Source organism: Phyllobates terribilis, unplaced genomic scaffold, assembly GCF_046119375.1.
Source record: "Phyllobates terribilis strain yellow unplaced genomic scaffold, ASM4611937v1 Scaffold_120__1_contigs__length_5212024, whole genome shotgun sequence".
Classification (NCBI taxonomy): Eukaryota; Metazoa; Chordata; class Amphibia; order Anura; family Dendrobatidae; genus Phyllobates; species Phyllobates terribilis.
The window spans coordinates 3,385,931-3,411,872 of record NW_027362880.1 but is presented as its reverse complement, the minus strand read 5'-3'; the positions used below and the strand labels follow the sequence as shown (position 1 = coordinate 3,411,872).

Sequence of the window (25,942 nt, the reverse complement as noted above, 5' to 3'; positions counted from 1 at the left end):
TGGTTTTCCCCCACATATGGGGTATAGACGTACTCAGGAGAAACTTCACAACAAGTTGCATGGTGCAATTTCTCCTGGTACCCTTATGAAAATGCAAAACTGGGGCTGAAAAACATTTTTGTAGGAAAAATGTGAAAATTTTATTTTTACGACTCCATGTTATAAACTTCTGTGAAGCACCGGGGGGTTCAAGGTGCTCACCACACATCTAGATAAGTTCCCTGAGGGGTCTAGTTGCCAAAATGGTGTCACTTGTGGGGGGTTTCCACTGTTTAAGCACATCAGGGGCTCTCCAAACGCAACATGGCGTCCGCTAATTATTCAAGCAAATTTTACAATCGAAAAGTCAAATGACGCTCCTTCCCTTCCGAACCCTGCCGTGAGCCCAAACAGTGGTTTTCCCTCACAAATGGGGTATCTGCTTACTCAGGAGAAATTGCACAACAAATTTTTTTCCTGTTGCCCCTGCGAAAATAAAAAAAATTGGGTCTAAAGTAACATTTTTGAGAAAAAAGTTAAATGTTAATTAAATGTTAATTTTTTTCTTCCACGTTCCAAAAATTCCTGTGAAGCATCTGAAGGGTTAATAAAGTTTTTGAATGCGGTTTTGAGCACGTTGGGGGTGCAGTTTTTAGAATGGTGTCACTTTTGGGTATTTTCTGTCATAAAGACCCCTCAAAGTGACTTCAAATGTGATGTGGTCCCTAAAAAAATGGTTTTGTAAATTTTGTTGGAAAAATTAGAAATCGCTGGTCAACTTTTAACTCTTATAGCTCCCTAATAAAAAAAAAAAATTGGTTCCAAAATTGTGCTGATGTAAAGTAGACATGTGGGAAATGTTATTTATTAACTATTTTGTGTGACATCTCTCTGACTTAAGGGCATAAAATTTTGAAAATTTCAAAAATTTCTAAACTTCCGCCAAATTTCCATCTTTTTCACAAATAAACGCAAGTGATATCAAAGAAATTTTTACTACAATCATGAAGTACAATATGTCACGAAAAAACAATCTCTGAATCAGGGGGGTCCGTTGAAGCGTTCCAGAGTAATTACCTCATAAAGTGACAGTGGTCAGAATTGTAGAAATTGGCCTGGTCATTAACGTGCAAACCACCTTGGGGGGTAAACGAGTTAAACAAACGTTTAATGTTTTCAAAAATGATAAAATGTGTCTAATGCTTTTTGCATGTTTTTTCTTTTTGAAAGAATTGTCGGTGCCACTTTTCTTTTGAAACATTTTAATTTCTGCTTTTTTTCTAGTGTTTTTCTTGTAATATAGGAAAGCTTAAGGCCAGAAATAAACTCCATAAATACTGTACATGGAGACTTTAGTGTCAAATAATTTCTGTCTGCAGTATTTGTGCAAACAAAAAAACTCTTATAAAAGCCTCAAACTTCTGTGTGTGAATCAGACATGAGATCTAACGTGATAGAAGATTACAGTCTGGGGAAGATGGGAAACATTTATATAGACGGCCGGTGGAGATGTAGTCAGTGATGGACTCTGGCTAACTATGTTTCTACAGCCGTAGTAGAAGATGAAGATGTCGTCCTCATCATGAAGTAATTATTTCTCATGTCACGTGTAATGAATATCTCCTGCAGTATTGCTAATGCCGATTCCAGTGTCGGTAAATGAGTTGAGAATTAACATTATGGAAGATAAGTCTATGAGAAACGTATTCAACTGCAGACTCTGAAGAAGAAACTGCTTGTTATCTGTGACCTAAAATATATAGGTTTTATTTGTAGTTGTAAAGAAGAAAATTAAATACTTTAAATAATAAATCTCCTGTTTCCCCTATTATCTCCAGTAATTGTATCATTACACAGGATTTTTATGTTACATCGGCTCATCATCTTCTCATTCAGGTATTTACAATATCAGATCCACGCAGTGAAGATCTTCTATATAAGAGAATTTTCCTGATTTACCCATCAAATATGGATATGGATAGAAATAAGATGGCAGAGAGGATATTACACTTTGCCCTTGAAATCATCTTCCGACTTACTGGAGAGGTGAGAGATTCTGATGACATCACATTACATCATTCTTATAATTTCTGTAAAGCACTGTGGAATTAATGGCGCTATATAAGTGAGTACCGTATTTTTCGGACTATAAGATGCACTTTTTTCCTCCAAAATTTTGTAGGAAAGTGGTGGGTGCGTCTTATAGTCCGATATACATAAATACTGTGGCTGCAGGTGGTGGAGGATGTGGGGGGAGCAACAGCAGCAGAGTAGCAGAGCACATGAAGCATCAGCCGCATGCTGCAGCCTACACTGTACCAGCTAAAGAAAATGAATATTCACTGATCCCCATGCCCAGTATTCCTGAATTCATGAATATTCATGGACTTTAATAGTCTACAGTGTGCGTGCTACTAGGGAGAATGAATGGTGACTGCTCCCCACACACACAGTCCCAGCGTGGGGAGCAGTGACTATTCTGGCACAGCTGATCACTGTGTGAGGGCGCATAGCAAGGACGCCATGCGCGGTTCACACAGTGAGAACCCTGTCGGCAGCAGAGTTGGACGCAGCGCTGGAGGAGAGATGAGGTGAGCATGATTGTTTCTTTTTTTGTATGCAGCGTGACAGGGATCAGGGGAGGCCATACATACAGGGTTGAAGGGTGCAATACATACTATGATGAGGGATGACGGGGGCCATACATACCAGGATGGGGGATGAAGGCTACCATGCATACCAGGATGGGGAATTGGGGTGCCATGCATACCAGGATGGTGAATTGGGGTGCCATGCATATCAGGATGGGGATGAGGGCCACATATTACAGGAAGGAGGGGGCCATATACACATGTGGTCAAAATTTTTGGTACCCCTCGTTTAATGAAAGAAATACCCACAATGGTCACAGAAATAACTTGAATCTGACAAAATTAATAATAAATTAAAAATCGATGAAAATGAACAAATGAAAGTCAGTCATTGCTTTTCAACCCTGCTTCCACAGAATAAAAAAAAAAAATTAAACTCATGAAATAGGCCTGGACAGAAATGATGGCACCCCTGAAAATAATGTGACAAAAGGACATGTTAAATCAAGTTGTGTCCACTAATTAGCATCACAGATGTCTACAATCTTGTAATCAGTCAGTGGGCCTGCATATAGGGCTACAGATACTCACTGTGCTGTTTGGTGACATGGTGTGGACCAAACTCTGTTACGGATTCGGGTGGTGGAACCTCTGTGCTGCGGTGCAAGGAGGGAACAGAGAGGCGTAACTAGGTATCAACTCAGACTGACCAAGCTCGTACGGCGGCTCAATCGACTCCGTGACCAGGGAAGGACCAAGAAGAGGGACCAGGTGCTACTCTGGGCCAGAACTTGTATGAGACCAGGTGACTCCCACGGGTCAGAAGGCAGGGACTGACCAGTATAGTAGATGGGCACAGCAGGCAGGCTGGCGGGTGATCCAGGTAGACGGACTGCCAGACACGGCAGGTAACAAGCAGGAGCCTCCAGGTAGGCACGGCAGGTAACAAGCAGGAACCTCCAGGTAGGCACGGCAGGTAACAAGCAGGAACCTCCAGGTAGGCATGGCAGGTAGCAAGCAGGAGCCTCCAGGTAGGCTGGCTGGTAGGCACGGCAGGTGCTACCAGGTAAGCAAGCGGGTTGGCAGGCACGGCAGGTAACAAGAAGGAGCCTCCAGGTAGGCTGGCTGGTAGGCACGGCAGGTAACGGGCAGGTGCTTCCAGGTAAGCAGGCGGGCAGAGCCCATAGACTGACTGGCGGACTGAACGGAAGACAGACTGTTGGGCTGGAGAGTAGTCAGGCTGGCGGACTGGACTGGTAGTCAGGCTGGCGGACTGGACTGGTAGTCAGGCAGGCAGCGGAACCTGAGGGCTGAAGCAGAGGTAAGTACACAATGCTACAACTTTGCTCGGGCAAAGTGCCTTATATATGGGAGGTCCTCTGGCCATTGGCCGGGGACTCCTTAGGAGGGCGCACTCGGCCCCTTTAAGAAGGAGGGAGCGTGCGTGCCCTAAGCACAGTGCCCGGGAAGCTGCGTGCGCCGGCAGCCGCAGGAGTGCCGGAGGACGCTGGGCGGGGATCGTGGCGGAAAGAGGGACGGCATCTCTACCTGTCAGGGGGCAGAGACGTCGATACTACACACTCAACATGGACCAGAGGAAGCAAAGGAAAGAGTTGTCTCAGGAGATTAGAAAGAAAATTATAGACAAGCATGTTAAAGGCAAAGGCTATAAGACCATCTCGAAGCAGCTTGATGTTCCTGTGACTACAGTTGCACATATTATTCAGAAATTTAAGATCTATGGGACTGTAGCCAATCTCCCTGGATGTGGCCGCAGAAGGAAAATTGATGACAAATCAAAGAGACGGATAATACGAATGGCAACAAAAGAGCTCAGAATAACTTCTAAAAAGATTAAAGGTGAACTTCAAGCTCAAGGAACATCAGTGTCAGATCGCACCATCCGTCATTGTTTGATCCAAAGTGGACATCATGGGAGACGACCAAGGAGAACACCATTGTTGAAAAAAAATCACAAAAAAGCCAGACTGGAATTTGCCAAACTACATGTTGACAAGCCACAAAGCCTCTGGGAGAATGTCCTATGGACAGATGAGACGAAAATGGAAGTTTTTGGCAAGGCACATCAGCTCTATGTTCACAGATGGAAAAATGAAGCATATCAAGAAAAGAACAATTTCCCTACTGTGAAACATGGAAGAGGCTCTGTTATGTTCTGGGGCTGCTTTTCTGACACATGGTGTCTTGAATTTGTGCATGGTACAATGAAATCTCAAGACTATATCAAGGGATTCTAGAGAGAAATGTGCTGCCCAGTGTTAGAAAGCCTCGTCTCAGTCGCAGGTCATGGGTCTTGCAACAGAATAATGACCCAAAACACACAGCTAAAAACACCCAAGAATGGCTAAGAGGAAAGCATTGGACTATTCTGAAGTGGCCTTCTATGAGCCCTCACCTTAATCCTATTGAGCATCTTTGGAAAGAGCTGAAACATGGCGTCTGGAAAAGGCAACCTTCAAACACAAGATAGCTGGAGCAGTTTGCTCATGAGGAGTGGACCAAAATACCTGTCGAGATGTAGAAGTCTCATTGACAGTTACAGGAATCTTTTGATTGCAGTGATTGCCTCAAAAGGTTGTTCAACAAAATATTAAGTTAAGAAGAACCATCATTTCTGTCCAGGCCGATTTCATGAGTTTAATTTTTTAAACATTTCCGTGGAAGCAGAAAAGCAATGTCTGACTTTCATTTGTTCATTTTCATAGATTTTTAATTTATTATTACTTTTGTCAGATTCAAGTTATTTCTGTGACCATTGTGGGTTTTTCTTTCATTAAATGAGGGGTACTAACAATTATTACCTGTCTCCATAACCAGGATTACACAGTAGTGAAGAAGACCTCTAGTGAGCACTGTCAGGACCCTGTGTCTGAGGGATGGGGAAGACCCCTGAGCCCAATCACAGGGCCTCCACCTCATCCCCTGATGCATGAGGACATCAATAACCAGAAGATCCTAGAACTCACCTACAAGATGATTGAGCTGCTGACTGGAGAGGTGACACTGCTGGGAATGCTGGGACATTATACAGTAAAGCTATGAAGGTATCAGGGGGATGACGGTATCATTGTATATGTCAGGTTCCTATAAGGTGTCAGGATGTCGCCATCTATTTCTCCATGGAGGAGTGGGAGTATTTAGAAGGACACAAAGATCTGTACAAGGACGTCATGATGGAGGTTCCCCAGCCCCTCACATCACCAGGTAATAGACAGGACTAAATACACACGGCCTATAATTATCTGTATGTAAAGAATAAATTCAGTCCCTGTATGTGTTTCCTCCAGATCTATCCAGTAAGAGGACAACACCAGAGAGATGTCCCCGTTCTCTTCTTCCACAGGACTGTAAACAAGAAGATCCCAATGTTCCTCAGGATCATCAGGTAGAGAGAAGGTGTCATGTGATCTCTATAATATGTAGATGGCTGTGAAGGTCTTGTGTTCAGTCTTGTTTTATCCACCAATATTATATGTTTTATACTTGGGTAAAGAGGACAGTGGAAATGGCAGGATTAGAGTTGATCGTAGATGTGACTTCTCCATCTGTCTGTGACTTTTACAATATTTGTTTCAGGGTAAAGATGTGACGCATATTAATACTACAGAGACATATGTGAGGGGTGATGAGTGGTGTAAAGAGGAGATTCAAACATATGACTACCCAGGTGAGTAGTGACCACTAAATGTAGAGAAGTTACCAATTATTCTCAGTCACAGGCTGTAGTTGCTTTATCATTGGTGCAGGGTCTGCTGTATCACAATCGTGTGATCACCATTTTGCCTCTGGATCACAACATTCTCCTCCACCCAAAACTTTTCAAATGACTTTGGGTATTTAAAGCCCTTTTCTATTGAACTTGCAACATGGACAATCCACCTACACTCTGGGATTAGAAGACTCTGAACGTTACCTGCCCAGATCTGTAATTTCAAAAATCAAATGTCAGCATAGGTAGAATGTGCTGACAAATTAGAAAATCACTTGAAGAGAAATTATGATTGGCCTCTTAGAGAAAGTGAATTGTAATGATGCTGTTGACTTCTTAGAACCCTGATATCTTATTGGATGAATCTACCTTCTCTCCCTTCTGTGCTGCTGAATGTGTTCATAAGGTCCCTACAAGACCAGGTCCAGTCTTTCTGGCCAAACTCTATTTTTATAATCGACAATATTAAATGTGCAGTGAGGGCCAAGTGTGAATTTCTGTACAATAACAACAGAGTTTCCCTTTATCGTGACTTTTCAATTTCTTTTAAAACCAACTAACTTCAAAAAGGATTGCGATAAGCTGCTTAAAAAACATTACACCTCTGCCGTGATATATCTCTGTGCCATGATATATCTCTTGGACCAGAGAGTCCAAGAATAGGTGCATTCTATATGCATCCCAAAATCCACAAATGTGGTAATCCAGGAAGACCAATAATTTCATGTGTGGGCACCCTTACTTAGCAAGTTTCTGGATGGATAGAGCGTGTTCTTAAACCACTGGTAAAGATAACACCCAGCCACATTCAGGACACAACGGACCTACTGAATAAACTAGCAGCTATAGGTCCTCTACCAGAAGAGCCCATCCTGGCCACCATGGATGTGGAATCTTTGTACTCTAATATCCCACACCAGGATGGATTAAATGCCTGCAAAATCTTCATGGAAAATACAAGAATTGATGCTGATTCTGTAGTGAAACTTACAAAATTCATTCTCACCCACAATTACTTTCAATTTGATAACAACATATATCTACAGGAGACTTGTACAGCGATGGGTAGAAAAATGGCTCCACAGTATGCAAATCTTTTCATGGCCAAGCTTGAAAGTGACTTTTTGTCCTCATGTCCCATCAGCCCTCTGGCCTACTATCGTTGCATTGATGATATTTTAATCATCAGGACGGAGTCTGAGCAACAGCTGAAGACGTTCCATGAACACTTTAATCAATTTCATCCCACCATCAACCTAACACTCAACTACTCCTGTACTGAAATGAACTTTTTCGACACCATCATCAAGCTACAGAACAATGAAATAGAGACATCCTTGTACCGGAAGCCAATCAACTGTCCAGCATACCTTAAATGGGACAGTTTCCATCCAAAACACATAAAAAGCTCTATTGTCTACAGCCAAGCCATCAGATACAATCAGATATGTTCCAACCCTATGGATAGAGGCAAACACCTTGGTGGCCTCAGAAAGACCTTTTTGAATCAGGGCTACCATCCAAGAACAATTGAGAACCAGCCACCACAATATCAAGGAATCATCTCCTACATTACAAAACTAAACAAGAATGCAACCGATTGCCTCTAGTAGTTGCCTACAATCCAAATCTGGAGGCACTAAGGAGAGCTGGACGGAAACTATAACCCTTATTACAAAAAGATGCCCGATTACAATCCATATTTCCAGACTCCCCACTTCTGTATTTCAGGCAGCCCCCAAATCTAAGAAGCATCATTGTCAGAATCTCCCTGTCATCTCAACCAGCTACAGGTACCTTTCCTTGCAACCAGAAAAAATGTAAAACCTGTCTGTTTATAATTACCACAGACAAGATAAAGATCCCCAACTCACAGCAGGACTACAAGATCCCAGGTACTTTCAGCTGTATCACATCCAATGTAGTGTACTTAATTATATATACCAATGTCCAGCTGGATGTGGGGAGACAGGGCAAAAACTTAGGACAAGAATGAATCATCATCACCACACAATAAAAGAAAAAAGAATATATCTACTTGTGGCTAAGCATTTTTGTCTCCCTAATCACTGCATTAAGGACATGAAACTACTGGTATTAAAAGGTAATTTCAAATCTCAGAGAGAAAGAGTCTGGGAATAAAAAATAATGGTGACGTTTGATACCTTCAGAGCAGGAATGAATGTGTCGCATGGATTTATGTCATTCTACATCAACTAAGGAATGTGCCCATCAGACTTGTGGGGTCATCATAACACTGGACCTAGTCACAATAAAACCTTCACACTCCTTATCTATGAACTGCTAAAATATTTACAGCCAGAACTGTTTATCTCCCATAGTAATAGCTCTGCTTTTCATCACCTGTCTCATCTATTGCATTGTTTCTGTGTCCTATTGTGTATAAATATGTGACTCTCCAGATTTTCGGTTATACTAGCCTGATGAAGAGGCCTAAGTAGTCTCAAAAGCTTGCAACTTGTTACCATCTTTTCAGTTAGCCATTAAAAAGTATCAACCACTGAGGACTCTCAAATCTAAATATTTTCAATCATATCTCTAAGCTAAATTTAAGACACCTCGGCTCTGCAGTATTATGAAAAGTTATCTCTGAGGGTCTAATATTTCTTTTTGAAACTCATTTAATAGAAAATATTGTCCCTTATGATAGTTCAGATTGCCAAGAGCCACAGAGACCCATACTGAAATTACCCCAGAGAGGTTTCACCACTAGGTGCTCATTTTTTTACTGATGAAGACTGTTGAGTTTGATAATTTCAGTAGATGTGTTATTGTCTATACTCAGTTTTTTACTACAGTAGTTAGTGTCCAAAATACTCTGATTTAACCCCTTCTTGTAGCCAGTTTTGTGTTCCTAATCAGGACCCATTTTTCAAATCTGACGTGTGTGAATAATTCCAAAGTTATCACAACATAATGACAAAGGATAATAGGAAACAAATGGACCTTACAGATTACTTCCAACTTCTCTTGAATCCAACAATCCCCTACATATGGTTGTACCATACTGTCTGGGCACATAGCAAGTTAAGAAAAGAAGGAGCACCATTTAGCCATTTGATTGCAGATCTCGCTGGAACAGTTTGCAGACACAATGTATTGAGGGCACTGTTCATGTTCACCTGGCAGCTCAAAAGATGACTACCATGAACAAGTTTGGCACTCTCTACTCCGTTTTCCAGATCCCACGGATTGCTTTGCTCATCACCCTTTGACCCCACTACATGGATCTAGAATTGCACAGAGACCCCTAAGCTTGGGCCACGGTGTTGCCTGCTGTTTTGTGGTGTGAGATGGGAAGAAGAATAGTCAGGTAGCCGGGTTAGAACCATGAGGGCAGAGAAAAATCAGAAGACACAAGAGCATTCAGTAAATGGGCCGGGGTCACAAGTACACAAGCTGGGAGCTGAGCACAGAGGACTGAACCAGAGGAGAACAAGGCTGTATGTGACAGCTTATGGCAATATGCTTCCAGCTTTAGTAGGGCATGGTGCTCTACAGTTGGCTGAAGGAGGTAACAGATTACTGCAGCTGGACAGCACACACACTCATACTGCCAGTCTGGATGGTACTACTGGTCCCAGCAACCCTAATCTTAGTGGCTGGACAGAACATGCACCGCCCAGAGCTTCTAGCTCCTATTTCTCCTCCATTACCTGCGCCGCCTGCAGAATGAATAATGCGGCTCCTGGTGACAGAAGCAGACTTTGCAGGAGCAGATCCCAGAAGAGATGGGACACACCATTTGCAGAAGCCCTAATATAACAAAATGGCATAAAACCAGAGCAGTAAAAATCCCCATAAAGTGACTACATTTTGGACATTATAACCCTCAGTGAATTAATCTATAGAAGTAGTGACTATTTTTGACTCCACAGCCACTTTCCAGAAATTAGCACGCAGTGGATGTTGCTGAGTGAAAATTGCAAATATGCAATTTTATACCCCAACACAACACATAGTGCCCAGATTGTGCTCCAGGAGACACACACACACCGTAAATTAAGTGGGTTCATCTCACTGTAGTAATGCCAAATACATAGATGCTAAATGTGATTTGAGTACACTGCAAGGCTCAGAAGTGAGGAGGAGATTTGACTTTCTGAGAGTGGATATTGGTGGATAGGTTTATGGAAGCCATGTTGTTTTTCAAGAGCTTTTGAGCTGCTAACGTGGAAACCTCAGTTTTTCCACTGATAGATGATGAACCAGAGTGGGGACTTTTTTGTGAGATGAGTAGAAGTTTTTATTGATATTATTTTCACTAACATAACATTATTTGGTGGCTTTTTATTCCACATTTAAGAGGCAGAATGAACAAACAGTTGAACACCACGCTCCACTGGTTCATCCTGTGAAGTTTTTGTGACAAAACAGTTTCTAATCTTAATTAGCCAGATGTCTAGATTTGTTAAGCCAAGAGAAATACACTATTGTGTTTGTGAATGTATGTATTTTTCTTTGGCTGGTCAAGAAGGACATACTATTATGTGTATAAACCTAAATGTTGACTTCTCTTGGTCTGGAAACAATAATGTTTGTTAATATGCTAATTACATATTGTATTAAAGCCAGCTAATTGTTGATTTACAAGAGTCACCCTGCTATACCAACTATGTAAATTGATTAAATGCACAAACAATGTGACCTGAGCCCAGTGGAATAATATCTTCCCTTTTTTAGACCTGTGAATGTGTACTTGAAAGGACAATCGTAACTATCTAAGAGACATATGACTCTGTAGCAGTCAGAATGAAAAAGGAGAATCAGAGAGACTTTAGGACATCAGGTTGGTAGCATGGCTCCATCCAGAGAGACACAGATTTGGATTCTACATGATTCCGACCTAAGGGTGCACGGCCCTGACTGGAAAGATATGGATCTGCTCCATTGACCATCAGAGCGCCCATGGATACTTTTGGCGAGACCAGGTTGGGACGGTGAAGTCACCTGGCCCCATGTATATGTTGTTTGGGGTTTCCAGTTGAGACGCTCCAGTCGCCTGGAACCCATGGAGACATTCGAAGAAGCCATATTGGGATCTGCCGGTCATCTGGCCCCATGGAAACTCTCAGAGACCAGAGTGGGACCTTCATGTCCCCTGGCCTTGTAGCTCAATGGACTATCAGCTTCCTAAGCTTGCCGCTACCTCCTCTGTGTGGGGGCCTGCCAAAAGCGGGGGGCCACTGGTTGAGGTAGTTGGGCCTGGAAGTTCCAAAGTCGTAGTTGTTCTACTCCCAGGCGGGCCAGCGGAAGAGTGAGACTGTGTAATTTTGCACCATCTTGGGTATTTGCCGGGACTGTTCTATGTGTTTATTGTCCGTTTGGTGGTTTTACCCTCAACATGTGTTGTCTGAGTAGTATTATGACCATGGAAGACCCCGGGTCTTCACAGTTTCTTATTAGACTATGAACTGTCATTGTCTTAGTGAATAATTCTATAAATTTACATAACTTGCTATTTTTACAGAGAGTTTAAGTAGAAATGTTCAAAAATATAAAATTCAAGGATATTTTTTGTTCAAAAATAATAATTGGTTTTATTCTTGGCAGATGACTGTACCAGGAGATCAGAGGGACAGCTGGTATCTTCAATTTTTAAATCAGATGTTCTTGAGATCCAACAGAATACAATTGAAGTGAATGCCATTACTCCAGATGTACCATCATTCCTTCACAGCAAAAATCTGTCATCTGATCCTTTGAAACAGGTCCTGTCTTCAGATTCATTGCCAACTACTAAGGAAAATCAATGTCACAAAATAAGCATTAAAAAACAAATTGCTCCTAAAGCAAAGACGAAATTTTCACGCTCAGAATATGGGAATAGTTTTCCTCTCCAAAAGTGTTTTCCTAAACATCAAAAAATTCACAAAGCAGAAAATAGATTTTCTTGCTTCAAGTGTGGGAAATGTTTTAGGCAGAAATCAAATCTTGTAAGGCATGAGAGAACCCACACAGGGGAGAAGCCTTTTTCCTGTGCAGAATGTGAGAAATGTTTTAACCGGAAAAGTAATCTTGTAATACACCAGAAAACTCACGGAGGTGAGAAGCGTTATTCATGTTCAGAATGTGGGAAATGTTTTAACGATAAATCATACTTTGTTAAGCACCGGAGAACTCACACAGGTGAGAAGCCTTATTCATGTTCAGAATGTGGGAAGTGTTTTAACGATAAATCATATTTTGATAAGCATCAGAGAACCCATACGGGTGAGAACCCTTATTCATGTTCAGAATGTGGTAAGTGTTTTAACCAGAAAGGACATCTTGATAGCCACTGGAGAACCCACACGGGGGAGAAGCCTTTTTCCTGTTCAGAATGTGGGAAATGTTTTAACCACAAATCAAATTGTGTTAAGCACCAGAGAACTCACACAGGGGAGAAGCCTTATTCATGTTCAGAATGTGGGAAGTGTTTTAACGATAAATCTTATTTTGCTAAGCACCAGAGAAGTCACACAGGTGAGAAGCCTTATTCATGTTCAGAATGTGGTAAGTGCTTTAACCAGAAAGGGCATCTTGATAGCCACTGGAGAACCCACACGGGGGAAAAGCCTTTTTCCTGTTCAGAATGTGGGAAATGTTTTAACCACAAATCAAATTTTGTTAAGCATCAGAGAACTCACACAGGGGAGAAGCCTTATTCATGTTCCGAATGTGGGAAGTGTTTTAACGATAAATCATATTTTGATAAGCACCAGAGAACTCACACAGGTGAGAAGCCTTATTCATGTTCAGAATGTGGGAAATGTTTTAACCAGAAAGGGCATCTTGATAGCCACTGGAGAACCCACACGGGGGAGAAGCCTTTTTCCTGTTCAGATTGTGGGAAATGTTTTAACCACAAATCACGTCTTGTTGCGCACCAGCGAACTCACACAGGGGAGAAGCCTTATTCATGTTCAGAATGTGGGAAGTGTTTTAACGATAAATCATATTTTGATAAGCACCAGAGAACTCACACAGGTGAGAAGCCTTATTCATGATCAGAATGTGGGAAGTGTTTTAACCAGAAAGGGCATATTGATAGCCACTGGAGAACCCACACAGGGGAGAAGCCTTTTTAATGTTTAGATTGTGGGAAATCACCTTCCGTGTCAGCACCGTTCTTGTGGTTTTGAGACTTGCATTCTCGGGCTTATGTGAGGTTGCTTCATCACACAAGTCCTGCCCCAAATCGGCTTCAATCGGCTTCAACGTCTCTGCCTTCGGACGTGTTGAACATCAAAAGGAAGCCAGGGCTGCAACTACGCTCCGACTTCCTCTTAATGTTTGATTTGTTTGAAGGTCGGGACAGTAACGCCAGCACTGATTGGGTGCAAGGCTCAAAATTACCTCACATGAGCCTTGGGAATGTAAATGCTGTCACCGCTGGATTGGAAAGTGTAAGTAAGTGTGTAATTGTTTTTATTTTAACAGGATCAAACATGAGGAATGAAAAGGGGTTGTCAATGTAGTGGACAACCCTTTAAACATCAAAAATCCCACATAGAGACTAGTCATTATCATACCTAGAGTGTGAAAATGATTTTCTGGAAAATCGTATCTTGTTGACCATCAAAAACAACTCAGACGGGGAGGGAAACTATATATGTTATTGTCAAACTGTACAAAAACAGTATAAATAAATGAGATATCACTTTAAACTGACTGTATTTTTTGGACTATAAGACACACTATTAGCAAGAAAAAAATCTTGCTAATAATTGAGAGCGTCTTGTAGACTGGAGACAGATTTCTGTGACAGAGGAGAACAATGAGACAGTGTCCTTCCTCATCACTGAAAGAACAGCTCCACACTTATCTGACTGATTGGTGCAGAGCAGGAGAGGAAGGTACTGGGACCTGCACTGAGTCTGCACATCCTGAGTGAGCAGCTGAAGAACCTTCGACCCGACTAGCTCAAGGACCTTTCAGATCATGTAATCAATCACATGACCTTAAAAGAATTACAAAATGGGGTCATGTGTGTATATATAGTGTATGTGTATGCAAATGTGTATATTTAGTAGAGCTGTATATATTTACTGTAAGTGTGCATACAGTGGCATGTAAAAGTTTGTGCACCCGTGGTCAAAATTACTGTTATTGAGAACAGTTAAGCAAGTTGAATATTAAATGATCTCTGAAATGCCTAAAGTTAAAGATGACACATTTCCTTTGTATATTAAACAAAAGAAAAAAATATATTGTAATTTTTTTACATTTTAAAAATTAGAAAAAGGAAAATGAGCCGATGCAAAAGTTTAGGCATTCTTTGAGATTTGTGTGCTTAGATAACTTTGACCAAGGTTTCAGACCTTAATTAGCCTGTTAGAGTTATGGATTTTTCATGGGTGTGTGGCCTATGGATATTGAAACCCTTTATCAGGGGGGTGCAATTATTAGGCAGCTTATTTTTCTCAGGCAAAATGGGCCAAAAAGAGTTTTAACTGACTATAAAAACTCAAAAATGGTTAAGTCTTACAGAGGGATGCAGCACTCCTTAAATTGCTCAAATATTGGATGTGATCACAGAACCTTCAAAAGTGTATAGGGTCACAAAAGAAAAAAAAAGAATAGCATTAACTGCAAAAGATTTCAGAAGACTCAAATGTGAAGCAACCAGGAATATATTATCCTCCAGTGCTATTGTATTCCAGAACAGCAGCCTCCCTAGAGGCCCAGAAGTACAAGATGTTCAGTGCTCAGAGACAAGGCTAAGGCTGAATACCGACCACCACTGAACAAGACACAAGAAAAGACTTGGCCAAGAAATATCAGAAGACAGATTTTTCAAAGGTTTTATGGACTGCTGAAAGTGACTCTTGACGGACCAGATGGATGGACCCGTGGCTGGATCAGTAATAGGCACAGACCTCAACTTCGACTGGTATGCTGGTATTATTACAGATGAACTAGTTGGACATTTTCAAGTTACAATTAGGTGTAAAATCAACTCCCAAACCCCCTGCCAGTTTTTAGAAGACACTTTAAGCAGAGGTACAGAAAAATCTTCATCTTTCAAAAAAAAAAAACAGTATTGTTCTGCAGGACAATTCTCAATCACAGCATCAAAGTCTTGACTGCTCGGTGTCGAAAAGGTCTTAAAGATTAAAAAATAATGACATATTGAAATGGCCTTTTCCTCATTGGACCTAAACCGTAGAGTGAACTTTCGAGCTTTTCTTAAACTCGATATTTATGGTGAAGGAAAACAGTCCCCTCTGTGATCAGTGTCTGGGACTATGGTTGGTGCTGCCCACAAAGATGATCGTCAACAGATTAAGAAACTAATGGACTCCATGGATGGATGGCTTATCACTGGTATTGAAAAGAATGGTGGATATATTGGTCACTGTTATATTTTTATTAAATGTCAGAAATGTATTTTTGGACATTGAGTTGTTTGGTTCTTATCCTCACTATACCAGATGAAAATAAACAATAAAGATGGAAAATTTACATTTTTCACATAGTTGCATAATAATTCTGGACACAGAGATATTCTCCTAAGACAACACCTCACTTTTACTTTCTTAAATATTCAGGTTTATTACCCTTTGAATTGACCAACAGCACTGGAGATGTTAAATAATAAAGGTAATCATCAAAAATACAAATAATCGTGCACACAGTGTAGAGTAGGCGGTAGAGTTAGAAGACCTCTTCTTTCTAGAACTTATCATGGAGTGGTGAGATGTGTACAAATAAACCATTAAAATATTGTTACGGATCCGGGAGGTGGAACCTCTGTGCTGCGGTGCAAGGAGGGACCCAGAGGGGCGTAACTAGGTATCAACTCGGAGCGACCAAGGTCGTACGGCGGCTCAATCGACTCCATGACCAGGGAGGGTCCGAGCAGAGGGACCAGGTGCTACTCTGTGGATGACCTTGTAAGGGAGCAGGTGACTCCCACGGTACAGATAGTTGGGACTGACCGGTATTGCAGATGGGCACAGCAGGCAGGCTGACGAGTGATCCGGATAGATGGACTGGCAGACACGGCAGGCGACAGGCAAGAGTCTCTAGGTAGGCTGACAGGTGGTCACGGCAAGTGGCGGGCAGGAGCCTCCAGGTAGGCACGGCAGGTAGCAAGCAGGAGCCTCCAGGTAGGCACGGCAGGTAGCAAGCAGGAGCCTTGGTAGGCACGGCAGGTAGCAAGCAGGAGCCTCCAGGTAGGCACGGCTGATAGCAGGCAGGTGCTTCCAGGTAAGCAGATGGGCAGAGCCCATAGACAGACTGGCGGGATGAACAGAAGACAGACTGTCGGGCTGGAGAGTAATCAGGCTGGCGGGCTGGACTGGAAGTCAGGCTGGCGGACAGGACTGGAAGTCAGGCTGGCGGACAGGACTGGAAGTCAGGCTGGCGGACAGAACTGGACGTCAGGCTGGTGGACAGGACTGGAAATCAGGCTGGCAGACAGGACTAGTAGTCAGGCTAGCAGCGGGACCTGAGGGCTGAAGCAGAGGTAAGTACACTGTGAAACAATTATTTCTCGGGCACCTCCATTTTGGAGGAGGTGCCTTATATATGGGAGGACCGGGGACTCCTTAGGACGGCACGCGCGGCCCCTTTAATAGAGAGGGAGCGAGTGCGAGCCCTAAGCACAGTGCCCGGGAAGCTGCGCGCCCCAGCAGCAGCAGGAAGAGGAGCGCCGGAGGACGCCAGACAGGGAGCGCGGAGGTGAGAGGGACGGCGTCTCTGCCTGGCAGGGGGCAGAGACTCCAATGCTACAGTACCCCCCCCCTCTACGCCCCCTCTTTTTTAGGCCAGAAAGAAATTTTTTAAGGAGAAGTGGGGCATGAATGTTCTCCCTGGGTTCCCAAGTTCTCTTCTCTGGGCCAAACCCCTTCCAATCCATCAGAAAAAACGTTTTTCCTCTTACCCTCTTGGTGGCCAGAATGTTCTCTACCTCAAAAACGTCCTCAGTGGAAACCGGAGCAGGGGGAGCACCTGGATTGTTGGAAGAAGAATTAAACACAACTGGTTTGAGGAGAGATACATGGAAGGAGTTGGGAATCCGCAAGGTGGCCGGGAGTTTTAACTTGTAGGCCACTGGGTTGATTTTTTTGAGGACTTCAAATGGACCAATGAACTGAGGACCCAACTTATAGGAGGGTATTTTGAGCCGGACATGTTTGGAAGAGAGCCAGACTTTATCTCCCGGACGGAATTGAGGCGGATCCAGACGTCTCTTGTCAGCATGTTTCTTCATGCGCTCAGAGGACTGAAGAAGTGCGGACCTAGTATTTTCCCAAATGGTGGAGAATTCGCTGACTAGAGACTCCGTGGCAGGGTTGTCCACCGAGGCGGAGATGGGAAACAGAATCCGGGGAAGTTGACCGTAGACCACAAAGAATGAGGATTTAAAAGTAGATTCTTTCTCATGGTTGTAGGAGAATTCGCCCCATGGTAGGAGCTCCACCCAATCAGTATGGTGAGCGTTAACAAAGTGCCAGAGGTAGCTGGTAAGGATTTGGTTGATACGCTCCACTTGGCCATTGGACTGTGGATGGTAAGCGGAGGAGAAATCCAGGGAGACATCCAGCAGCTTACACGTAGCTCTCCAGAAGCGTGAGGTGAACTGAACCCCTCGATCCGACACAATGTGGAGGGGTAGGCCATGGAGACGGAAGATATGAAGGATGAAGTCCTTAGCCAGCTCCGATGCAGATGGGAGACCAGGCAGAGGGATGAAGTGGGCCATTTTAGAAAAGCGGTTGGCAACCACCCAAATGACTGTACAACCGGCAGAAACAGGGAGATCTGTAATAAAGTCCATGGCAGTGTGCTGCCACGGCGCAGAAGGTACGGGAAGAGGCAGGAGGCGACCGGCTGGAAGATGTCTGGGAACTTTGTTGCGGGCACAGGACGAACAGGCCGAGACGAAGTCTACCACATCCTTGCACAGGGTAGGCCACCAGTAATGCCGGGTAATGAACAGGAAGGTCTTCTTCTGACCGGCATGGCCTGCTAGCTTAGATGAATGACCCCAGTTAAGAACCTTCTCACGATCTGGAACCGCTACAAACGTCTTACCTGTGGAAGACGAGTCAGATCCAAGGGGGCCACATTCGTCACTTTGGAGGGGTCGATGATGTGCCTAGGCTCCTCCTCTTGATCGGAGGACAGGAAGGATCGGGATAAGGCGTCAGCTTTATAATTCTTGTCCGCCGGGTGGTAATGTAGGATAAAGTCGAAGCGGGAGAAGAACAAAGACCACCGGGCCTGACGCAGATTGAGTCTTTGGGCATTCTGGAGATATGCTAGATTTTTGTGATCTGCATAGATGATCACTGGGTATAGAGCCCCTTCAAGCAAATAACGCCACTCCTCCAGCGCCAATTTAATGACTAACAGTTCTCGGTCTCCTATGGAGTAGTTGCGCTCAGACGAGGAGAAGAGTTTGGAGAAGAAGCCACAGGTTACCATTCTCCCTGATAAAGATTTTTGGGTGAGCACCGCTCCGGCTCCGGAGGAGAAAGCATCAATCTCCATGAAGAACTGTTTGTTGCAGTCCGGACGGTACAGCACTGGGGCAGAGGAGAAGGCTTGCTTTAAGGAAAGGAAGGCCTCCTCAGCTTCGGGCGGCCATTCCTTGGGATTTGCTCCCTTACGGGTGAGCGCAGAGATGGGGGCAGTCTGGGAAGAGAAGTGTGGGATGAAGTGACGATAGTAGTTGGCAAAGCCCAGGAATCGCTGAATCGCCTTCAACCCCTTCGGACGGGGCCACTTTAGGACAGCAGAAAGCTTCTCAGAATCCATTCGTAGACCTGTCTGGGAGATAACATAGCCCAGGAATGGAAGAGAGGTCTGCTCGTAGAGGCACTTCTCAAATTTTGCATAGAGGTGATTCTGCCTGAGCCTAAGCAGGACCTGACGAACATCCCTCCGGTGTGTGGGAAGATCCGGAGAGAAGACCGAGATGTCGTCCAGGTACACCACCACGCAAGAATATAGGAGGTCACGGAAGATGTCGTTGACTAATTCTTGGAAAACGGCGGGAGTATTGCAGAGGCCGAAGGGCACCACACGGTATTCATAGTGACCGTCCCGGGTATTGAATGCCGTCTTCCACTCGTCTCCTTGACGGATCCGGACCAGGTTATACGCCCCACATAGATCCAGCTTGGTAAAGATCCTAGTGCCCTTAAGGCGGTCAAACAACTCGGAGATGAGCGGCAGGGGGTATTTATTTTTGACTGTGATTTGGTTGAGTCCTCTATAGTCAATACAGGGGCGTAGTGAACCATCCTTCTTTTTAACGAAGAAAAATCCGGCTCCAGCCAGGGAGGTGGATTTCCGGATGAATCCCCTGGCCAGATTCTCCTCGATGTAATCCGACATGGCCCGGGTTTCTGCCGACGACAGCGGGTAGATACGTCCACGGGGTGGAGTGGCACCGGGTACCAGGTCGATCGGGCAATCATATGGCCTATGAGGTGGCAGTGTCTCTGCTTCCTTTTTGTCGAAGCCAACTGCATAGGACCAGTAAGGTGCCGGTAAACCTTGTAGATTAGCCGGGGTGGGTGGAGGACGAACTGGGCGAACCGGGACCAGGCAGGTCTTATGACAATCCTGCCCCCAACGGTGTACTTCACCGGATTGCCAATTCAGCACGGGTTCATGTCTCTGAAGCCAGGGTAGACATAGCAATAGGGAGTGAGAGAGTCCGGAAAGCACATAGAAGGAGATCCTCTGAGTGCAGCATTTCCACCTGCAGAGTTATAGGTTCTGTGATGAGCAGGATGGTCACCGGAAGGAGTCTTCCATCCACGGAGGCGACTGCCAATGGTTCAGCCAGAGGTTTGGTGGGAATGTGATATTTCTCTACCAGGGACTGGGAAATGAGGTTCCCAGCAGCTCCGGAATCCAGGTGTGCAACTTCAAAGTAGTGGTTCTCTCCCCAGGAGATAGAGACAGACAAAGTCAGGGAAGGAGAGGGTTTACTTTTGCCTAGGACGACCTCTCCGAGCGGTCCTAGACACTGGAGTTTCCCGGCTTTACCGGGCAGGAACGAATGAAGTGCTCCTTACTGCCACAGTAGAAACAGCTCCCCTCGGCTCGGCATGACTCTTGGCGAGATTTGACCATCTTGGTCTGGTCGATCTGCATAGGTTCGGGCGAGGGTGCCCGGGGAGTTGCTGATTGAGAAGCAGGTCTCTGGAAAATAGGAGCAAGATGAGGAAATCTTCTCTCCAAGGTGACCTCCTTGGTACGTTCTTGGAAACTGAGGTCAATCCAGGTAGCTAGTGACACCAGGTCATCCAGGGAGGTAGGAATATCCTGGGCGGCTAACTCGTCCTTAATCCGACCAGAAAGGCCCTCCCAGAAGATAGACACCAGGGCTTCATTGCCCCAGGTAAGCTCAGAAGCAAGGGTGCGGAAGCGTATGGCATACTGGCCCACGGTGAGACATCCTTGGCGGAGACGGAGCAAAGAGGAGGCAGTAGAAATCCTTCGTCCTGGTTCATCGAAGACCCTCCAGAAGGCAGAGAGGAAAGCTGGAAGATCAGACACCATGGAATCTTCTCTCTCCCATAGGGGGTTAAGCCATGCCAGTTCTTCCCCGGTGAGGTGAGACATGATGAACGCCACCTTGGCCCGGTCGGAGGAGAACTGATGTGCCAAAAGTTCAAAGTGCAGCGTGCACTGGTTCAGAAAGCCCCGACATGAGACGGGGTCACCTCCAAAACGAGGAGGCGCAGAGAGCCGGGGACCTGGGTTGGATGCTGTGGTGTTGGTGGGCAGCGGCGCTGCGGGAACGGGAGTCGCACGACTCGAGGCGTACACAGGTGGGACAGACAGCGTGTCCAGGCGGGAGTTGACATTCCGCAGGAAGTTCAGGATGGTTTCCTGTTGGGATCTCTGACGAGAAACCTCCTGGTACAGGTCAGTAAGCAAGGGGGTTTGGGGGCCACTGGGTTCCATAGCCCGAGCAAACTGTTACAGATCCGGTAGGTGGAACCTCTGTGCTGCGGTGCAAGGAGGGACCCAGAGGGGCATAACTAGGTATCAACTCGGAGCGACCAAGGTCGTACGGCGGCTCAATCGACTCCGTGACCAGGGAGGGTCCGAGCAGAGGGACCAGGTGCTACTCTGTGGATGACCTTGTAAGGGAGCAGGTGACTCCCACGGTACAGATAGTTGGGACTGACCGGTATTGCAGATGGGCACAGCAGGCAGGCTGACGAGTGATCCAGATAGATGGACTAGCAGACACGGCAGGCGACAGGCAGGAGTCTCTAGGTAGGCTGACAGGTGGTCACGGCAAGTGACGGGCAGGAGCCTCCAGGTAGGCACGGCAGGTAGCAAGCAGGAGCCTCCAGGTAGGCACGGCAGGTAGCAAGCAGGATCCTTGGTAGGTACGGCAGGTAGCAAGCCGGAGCCTCCAGGTAGGCATGGCAGGTAGCAGGCAGGTGCTTCCAGGTAAGCAGACGGGCAGAGCCCATAGACAGACTGGCGGGCTGAACGGAAGACAGACTGTCGGGCTGGAGAGTAATCAGGCTGGCGGGCTGGACTGGAAGTCAGGCTGGCGGACAGGACTGGAAGTCAGGCTGGCGGACAGGACTGGAAGTTAGGCTGGCGGACAGGACTGGAAATCAGGCTGGCGGACAGGACTGGTAGTCAGGCTAGCAGCGGGACCTGAGGGCTGAAGCAGAGTTAAGTACACCGTGCAACAACTATTGCTCGGGCACCTCCAGTTTGGAGGAGGTGCCTTATATATGGGAGGACCTCCAGCTATTGGCCGGGGACTCCTTAGGACGGTGTGCGCGGCCCCTTTAAGAGAGAGGGAGCGAGCGCGCACCGTAAGCACAGTGCCCGGGAAGCTGCGCGCGCCGGCAGCAGCAGGAAGAGGAGCGCCGGAGGACGCCGGGCGGGGAGCGCGGAGGTGAGAGGGACAGCGTCTCTGCCTGGCAGGGGGCAGAGACGCCGATGCTACACATTTTATTGGCTGTACAAAGACTGTTGCGTTCTTTATATTGTTAAATTACCTGAATTATTTTATATCTTTCGTAATCCCAACTGATAGCACATAGGTATCTCTGTATGACCTGAAGATGTATGAAGAGCTCTACCATATTATTGCTTTATACCAGCATCACAATGCTATTAATTTTTTTTTATTACACAGAATTTTATAGATTTTACACCAACTCATCTTCAATCCACTCAGATTCCCACAATATGAGATACTAATAATTTATCTATATCACTTTCCTAGAGAAGAATGGATAGAGACAAAACGAAGATGGCAGAGAGGATATTACACCTCACCCTAGAGATCCTCTTCTGGCTTACTGGAGAGGTGAGAGATTCTGATGACGTCACATTACGTCATTCTTATCTATGGGAATAACAGATGTACAGAACTGGAGAGGTGAGGACTCTGGAAATGTCTGGAGTGAGATTTATTAATGTGTCTCTCCATAATCAGGATTATACAGTAGTGAAGAAGACCTCTGGTGAGCGCTGTCAGGACCCTGTGTCTGAGAGATGGGGAAGACCCCTGAGCTCAATCACAGGGCCTCCACCTCATTCCCTGATACATGAGGACATCAATGACCAGAAGATCCTAGAACTCACCTACAAGATGATTGAGCTGCTGACTGGAGAGGTGACACTGCTGGGAATGATGGGACATTATACAGTAATGCTATGAAGGGATCAGGGGATGACGGTATCATTGTATGTATCAGGTTCCTATAAGTTGTCAGGACTTCACTGTCTATTTCGCCATGGAGGAGTGGGAGTATTTAGAAGGACACAAAGATTTGTACAAGAACGTCATGATGGAGGTTCCCCAGCCCCTCACATCACCAGGTAATAGACCGGACTAAATACACAAGGCCTATAATTATCTGTATGGAAAGAATTAATTCAGTCCATGTATGTGTTTCCACCAGATCTATCCAGTAAGAGGACAACACAAGAGAGATGTCCCTCTCATCTTCTTCCACAGGACTGTAAACAAGAAGATCCCAATATTCCTCATAATCATCAGGTAGATGGAGAGAAGGTGTCATGTGATCTCCTCTATAATATGTAGATGGCTGTGAAGGTCTTGTGTTCAGTCTTGTTTTATCCACCAATATTATATGTTTTATACTTGGGTAATGAGGACAGTGGAAATGGCAGGATTAGAGCTGATCATAGATGTGACTTCTCTATATGTCTTTTACAACATTTGTTTCAGGGTGAAAATCTGACCCATATTAATACTACAGAGACATATGTGAGGGGTGATGAGTGGTGTAAAGAGGAGATTCCTACATATGACTACCCAGGTGAGTAGTTACCACTCAATGTAGAGAAGTCACAGATTCTTCTCAGTCACCGGCTGTGGCTGCTTTATCGATGGTGTAGTTCGGCCATGTCATAATTGTGTGATCACCATTTTACCTCTAGACCACAACATTTTCCTCCATCCAAAAATGTTCACATTACTTTGTGTAATTGTGAAAGACCTTTTCTAGAGAACTTACAACCTGGAGGATCTACCTACCCCCTGGGATTAGGAGACGCTGACCGTTACCTGCTCAGATCTGTAAACTATAAAGCCAAATGAAAATCACTTGATCAATGTTTTCAATCCTAAGGAATTCAGATTACTGCACAATCTCTCCTGAAACGAGGGGCACTAATACTTTCTCTACTTTTATGGTCAGAACTAATAGTAGCTCCAATGGTCCACCATAAATGAGTACTCTCCCGGAGTAAACTCCAGTTTAGTGTTGAAGCTCTCACTTATTTATATGTTGTTGTTGCGGATATAACATATCTTTTATTCTGTCTTTTTTTACAGGTTCATACTGTATGGTAGTTTGATTGTGGTGGGATCGGCTTGACTCACTTATGTGACTCTGTAACTCTCTAGTCTTTAAAAGAAGGTCTCCATTACATCTTCCCAATGCCCGAGGTCTAAATTTAAGACACATCAGCTCTGAACTATTATAAAAAGTTCTCCTTCAATGTCTAATATTTCTTCTTGAAACTCATCTGACAGAAAATATTGGCCCTTACGATAGTTTAGATTGCCAAGAGCCAACGAGCCCCATACTCTAATTACCCTAGAAAGGTTTCACCACTGGTTACTCATTTTTTACTGATGAAGAATGTTGAGTTTGATCATTTCAGTAGATGTGTTATTGTCTATAGTCAGTTTTTGGATACAGTAGTTAGTGCCCAAAATACTCTGATTTAACCTCTTCCCGCAGCCGGTTTTGTGTTCCTATCCAGGGCCCATTTTCAGATCTGACATGTGTCACTTTATGTCGTGATTATTGTTGAGTGAGCACTAAAATGCTCGAAGCTCGGACCGAGCTCACCGTGATTCTCGGGTGCTCGACCCGAGCAACGAGCCTAATGTTAGTCTATGGGAGACCCGAGCATTTTTGCGGTGGCACCCCCGGCAGTCTGTAGAAAGCCTAAAAAGTGCCCAAAACGATAGTGACAGTGCTCAAAAGTCATGGGGACAGCATGGGGATCACCCCAGGAAGCATTTCTGACCCTCAGGTCACTGCTGTCAACAACGTGGTCAGAGGTATTAAGTCACTTTTACGGGCTCACAATAAAACGTTCAAAAACGAAACTGAAACGGTTTTCCTGTGAAATATGTTAAGGAACTTCCTTTAAAGGGTAAAGAGACTTGTGTATAAGGTAAAATAAATAACCAAAAGCAAAAATACTCCTCCACACCTTGGGCTATGTTCACAAGTAGCATTTTTTATGCGTTTTTGAACTTTTGTATTGCTTTCAACCGTGACAAATGCATTCACTGGGAAATGTCATTTTAACATTTTACAATCTTATCTGGCTATGTGCTGTGTGACACATGCATACAGTGCTGAAAAGACATGGGAACAGCATGGGGAAGACCCCTGGAAGCATCTCTGACACCCAGGTCACTGCCTAAAAATGTGCCCATCAGAAGTGATCAGAAGATGCAGACTTGCAACTATCCCCATGCAAGTCCTTCTCCCAGGGCAGTGTTCAATTGTACCTCCCCCATTCCTTGCAATGCAAGCGCAAGTATGCAGCCTGCCACCCACCCCCAGGCTGCAATACCATACTGCTAGCTTGCTTGCACTTGAAATTGGGCCTTTTAGGCATGTGGAGGAAGATGCCGGCCACCATGTCATGGCTGCGTCGGCGGCCTGGTATCCATACTCAGTCCCCAGCCGCCCGGCGGTCGGGTGTCCACGCTCGGTCCCCAAACGCCCCGCGGCCGGGTGTTCATACTCCGTCCCCAGCCGCACCGCGGCCGGGTGTCCATAAACGGTCCTCAGCCGCCCCTATTTCTCCTGGGACCTTCCCCCACACTTTTCTTAGCCTGGCCTGCTTTAGGACAGCATTGGACGAGCCCACCAGAGAACTAGACTCCTCCGGTGGGCCCTGGCTTCTCCATCAGGGGAGTTGAGAGTGCCAAGGTGAGGAGCATGATGATGATGATGATAGAAGGAAGCATCTGCTTTGTTTTCTTGGAATGCAAGCGTAAGTGTGCAAGCTGCCACCCACCCACCCCCAGGCTGCAATACCATACTGGCATGTGGAGGCAGATGCCGGCCACCATGTCATGGCTGCGTAGGGGGCCTGGTATCCATACTCAGACTCCAGCCACCCGGCGGCCGGGTGT

The 25,942-nt window shown here is 45.1% G+C and overlaps 1 protein-coding gene across 1 annotated transcript in view; it reads left to right on the top strand.

Annotated features, from left to right (window-relative positions):
- Positions 1-25,942, top strand: part of LOC141201623 (uncharacterized) — an 82,751-nt gene that overhangs the window by 35,765 nt on the left and 21,044 nt on the right. Inside the window, exons 2-12 of the mRNA XM_073663629.1 lie at positions 1,876-2,025; positions 5,409-5,588; positions 5,672-5,795; positions 5,879-5,976; positions 6,168-6,258; positions 11,875-12,032; positions 22,532-22,615; positions 22,745-22,924; positions 23,007-23,130; positions 23,214-23,311; positions 23,504-23,594. Coding sequence (XP_073519730.1) covers positions 1,948-2,025; positions 5,409-5,588; positions 5,672-5,795; positions 5,879-5,976; positions 6,168-6,258; positions 11,875-12,032; positions 22,532-22,615; positions 22,745-22,924; positions 23,007-23,130; positions 23,214-23,311; positions 23,504-23,594 — 1,306 coding nt within the window. The 5' untranslated portion in view covers positions 1,876-1,947. The remainder of the gene's footprint in view (positions 1-1,875; positions 2,026-5,408; positions 5,589-5,671; positions 5,796-5,878; positions 5,977-6,167; positions 6,259-11,874; positions 12,033-22,531; positions 22,616-22,744; positions 22,925-23,006; positions 23,131-23,213; positions 23,312-23,503; positions 23,595-25,942) is intronic.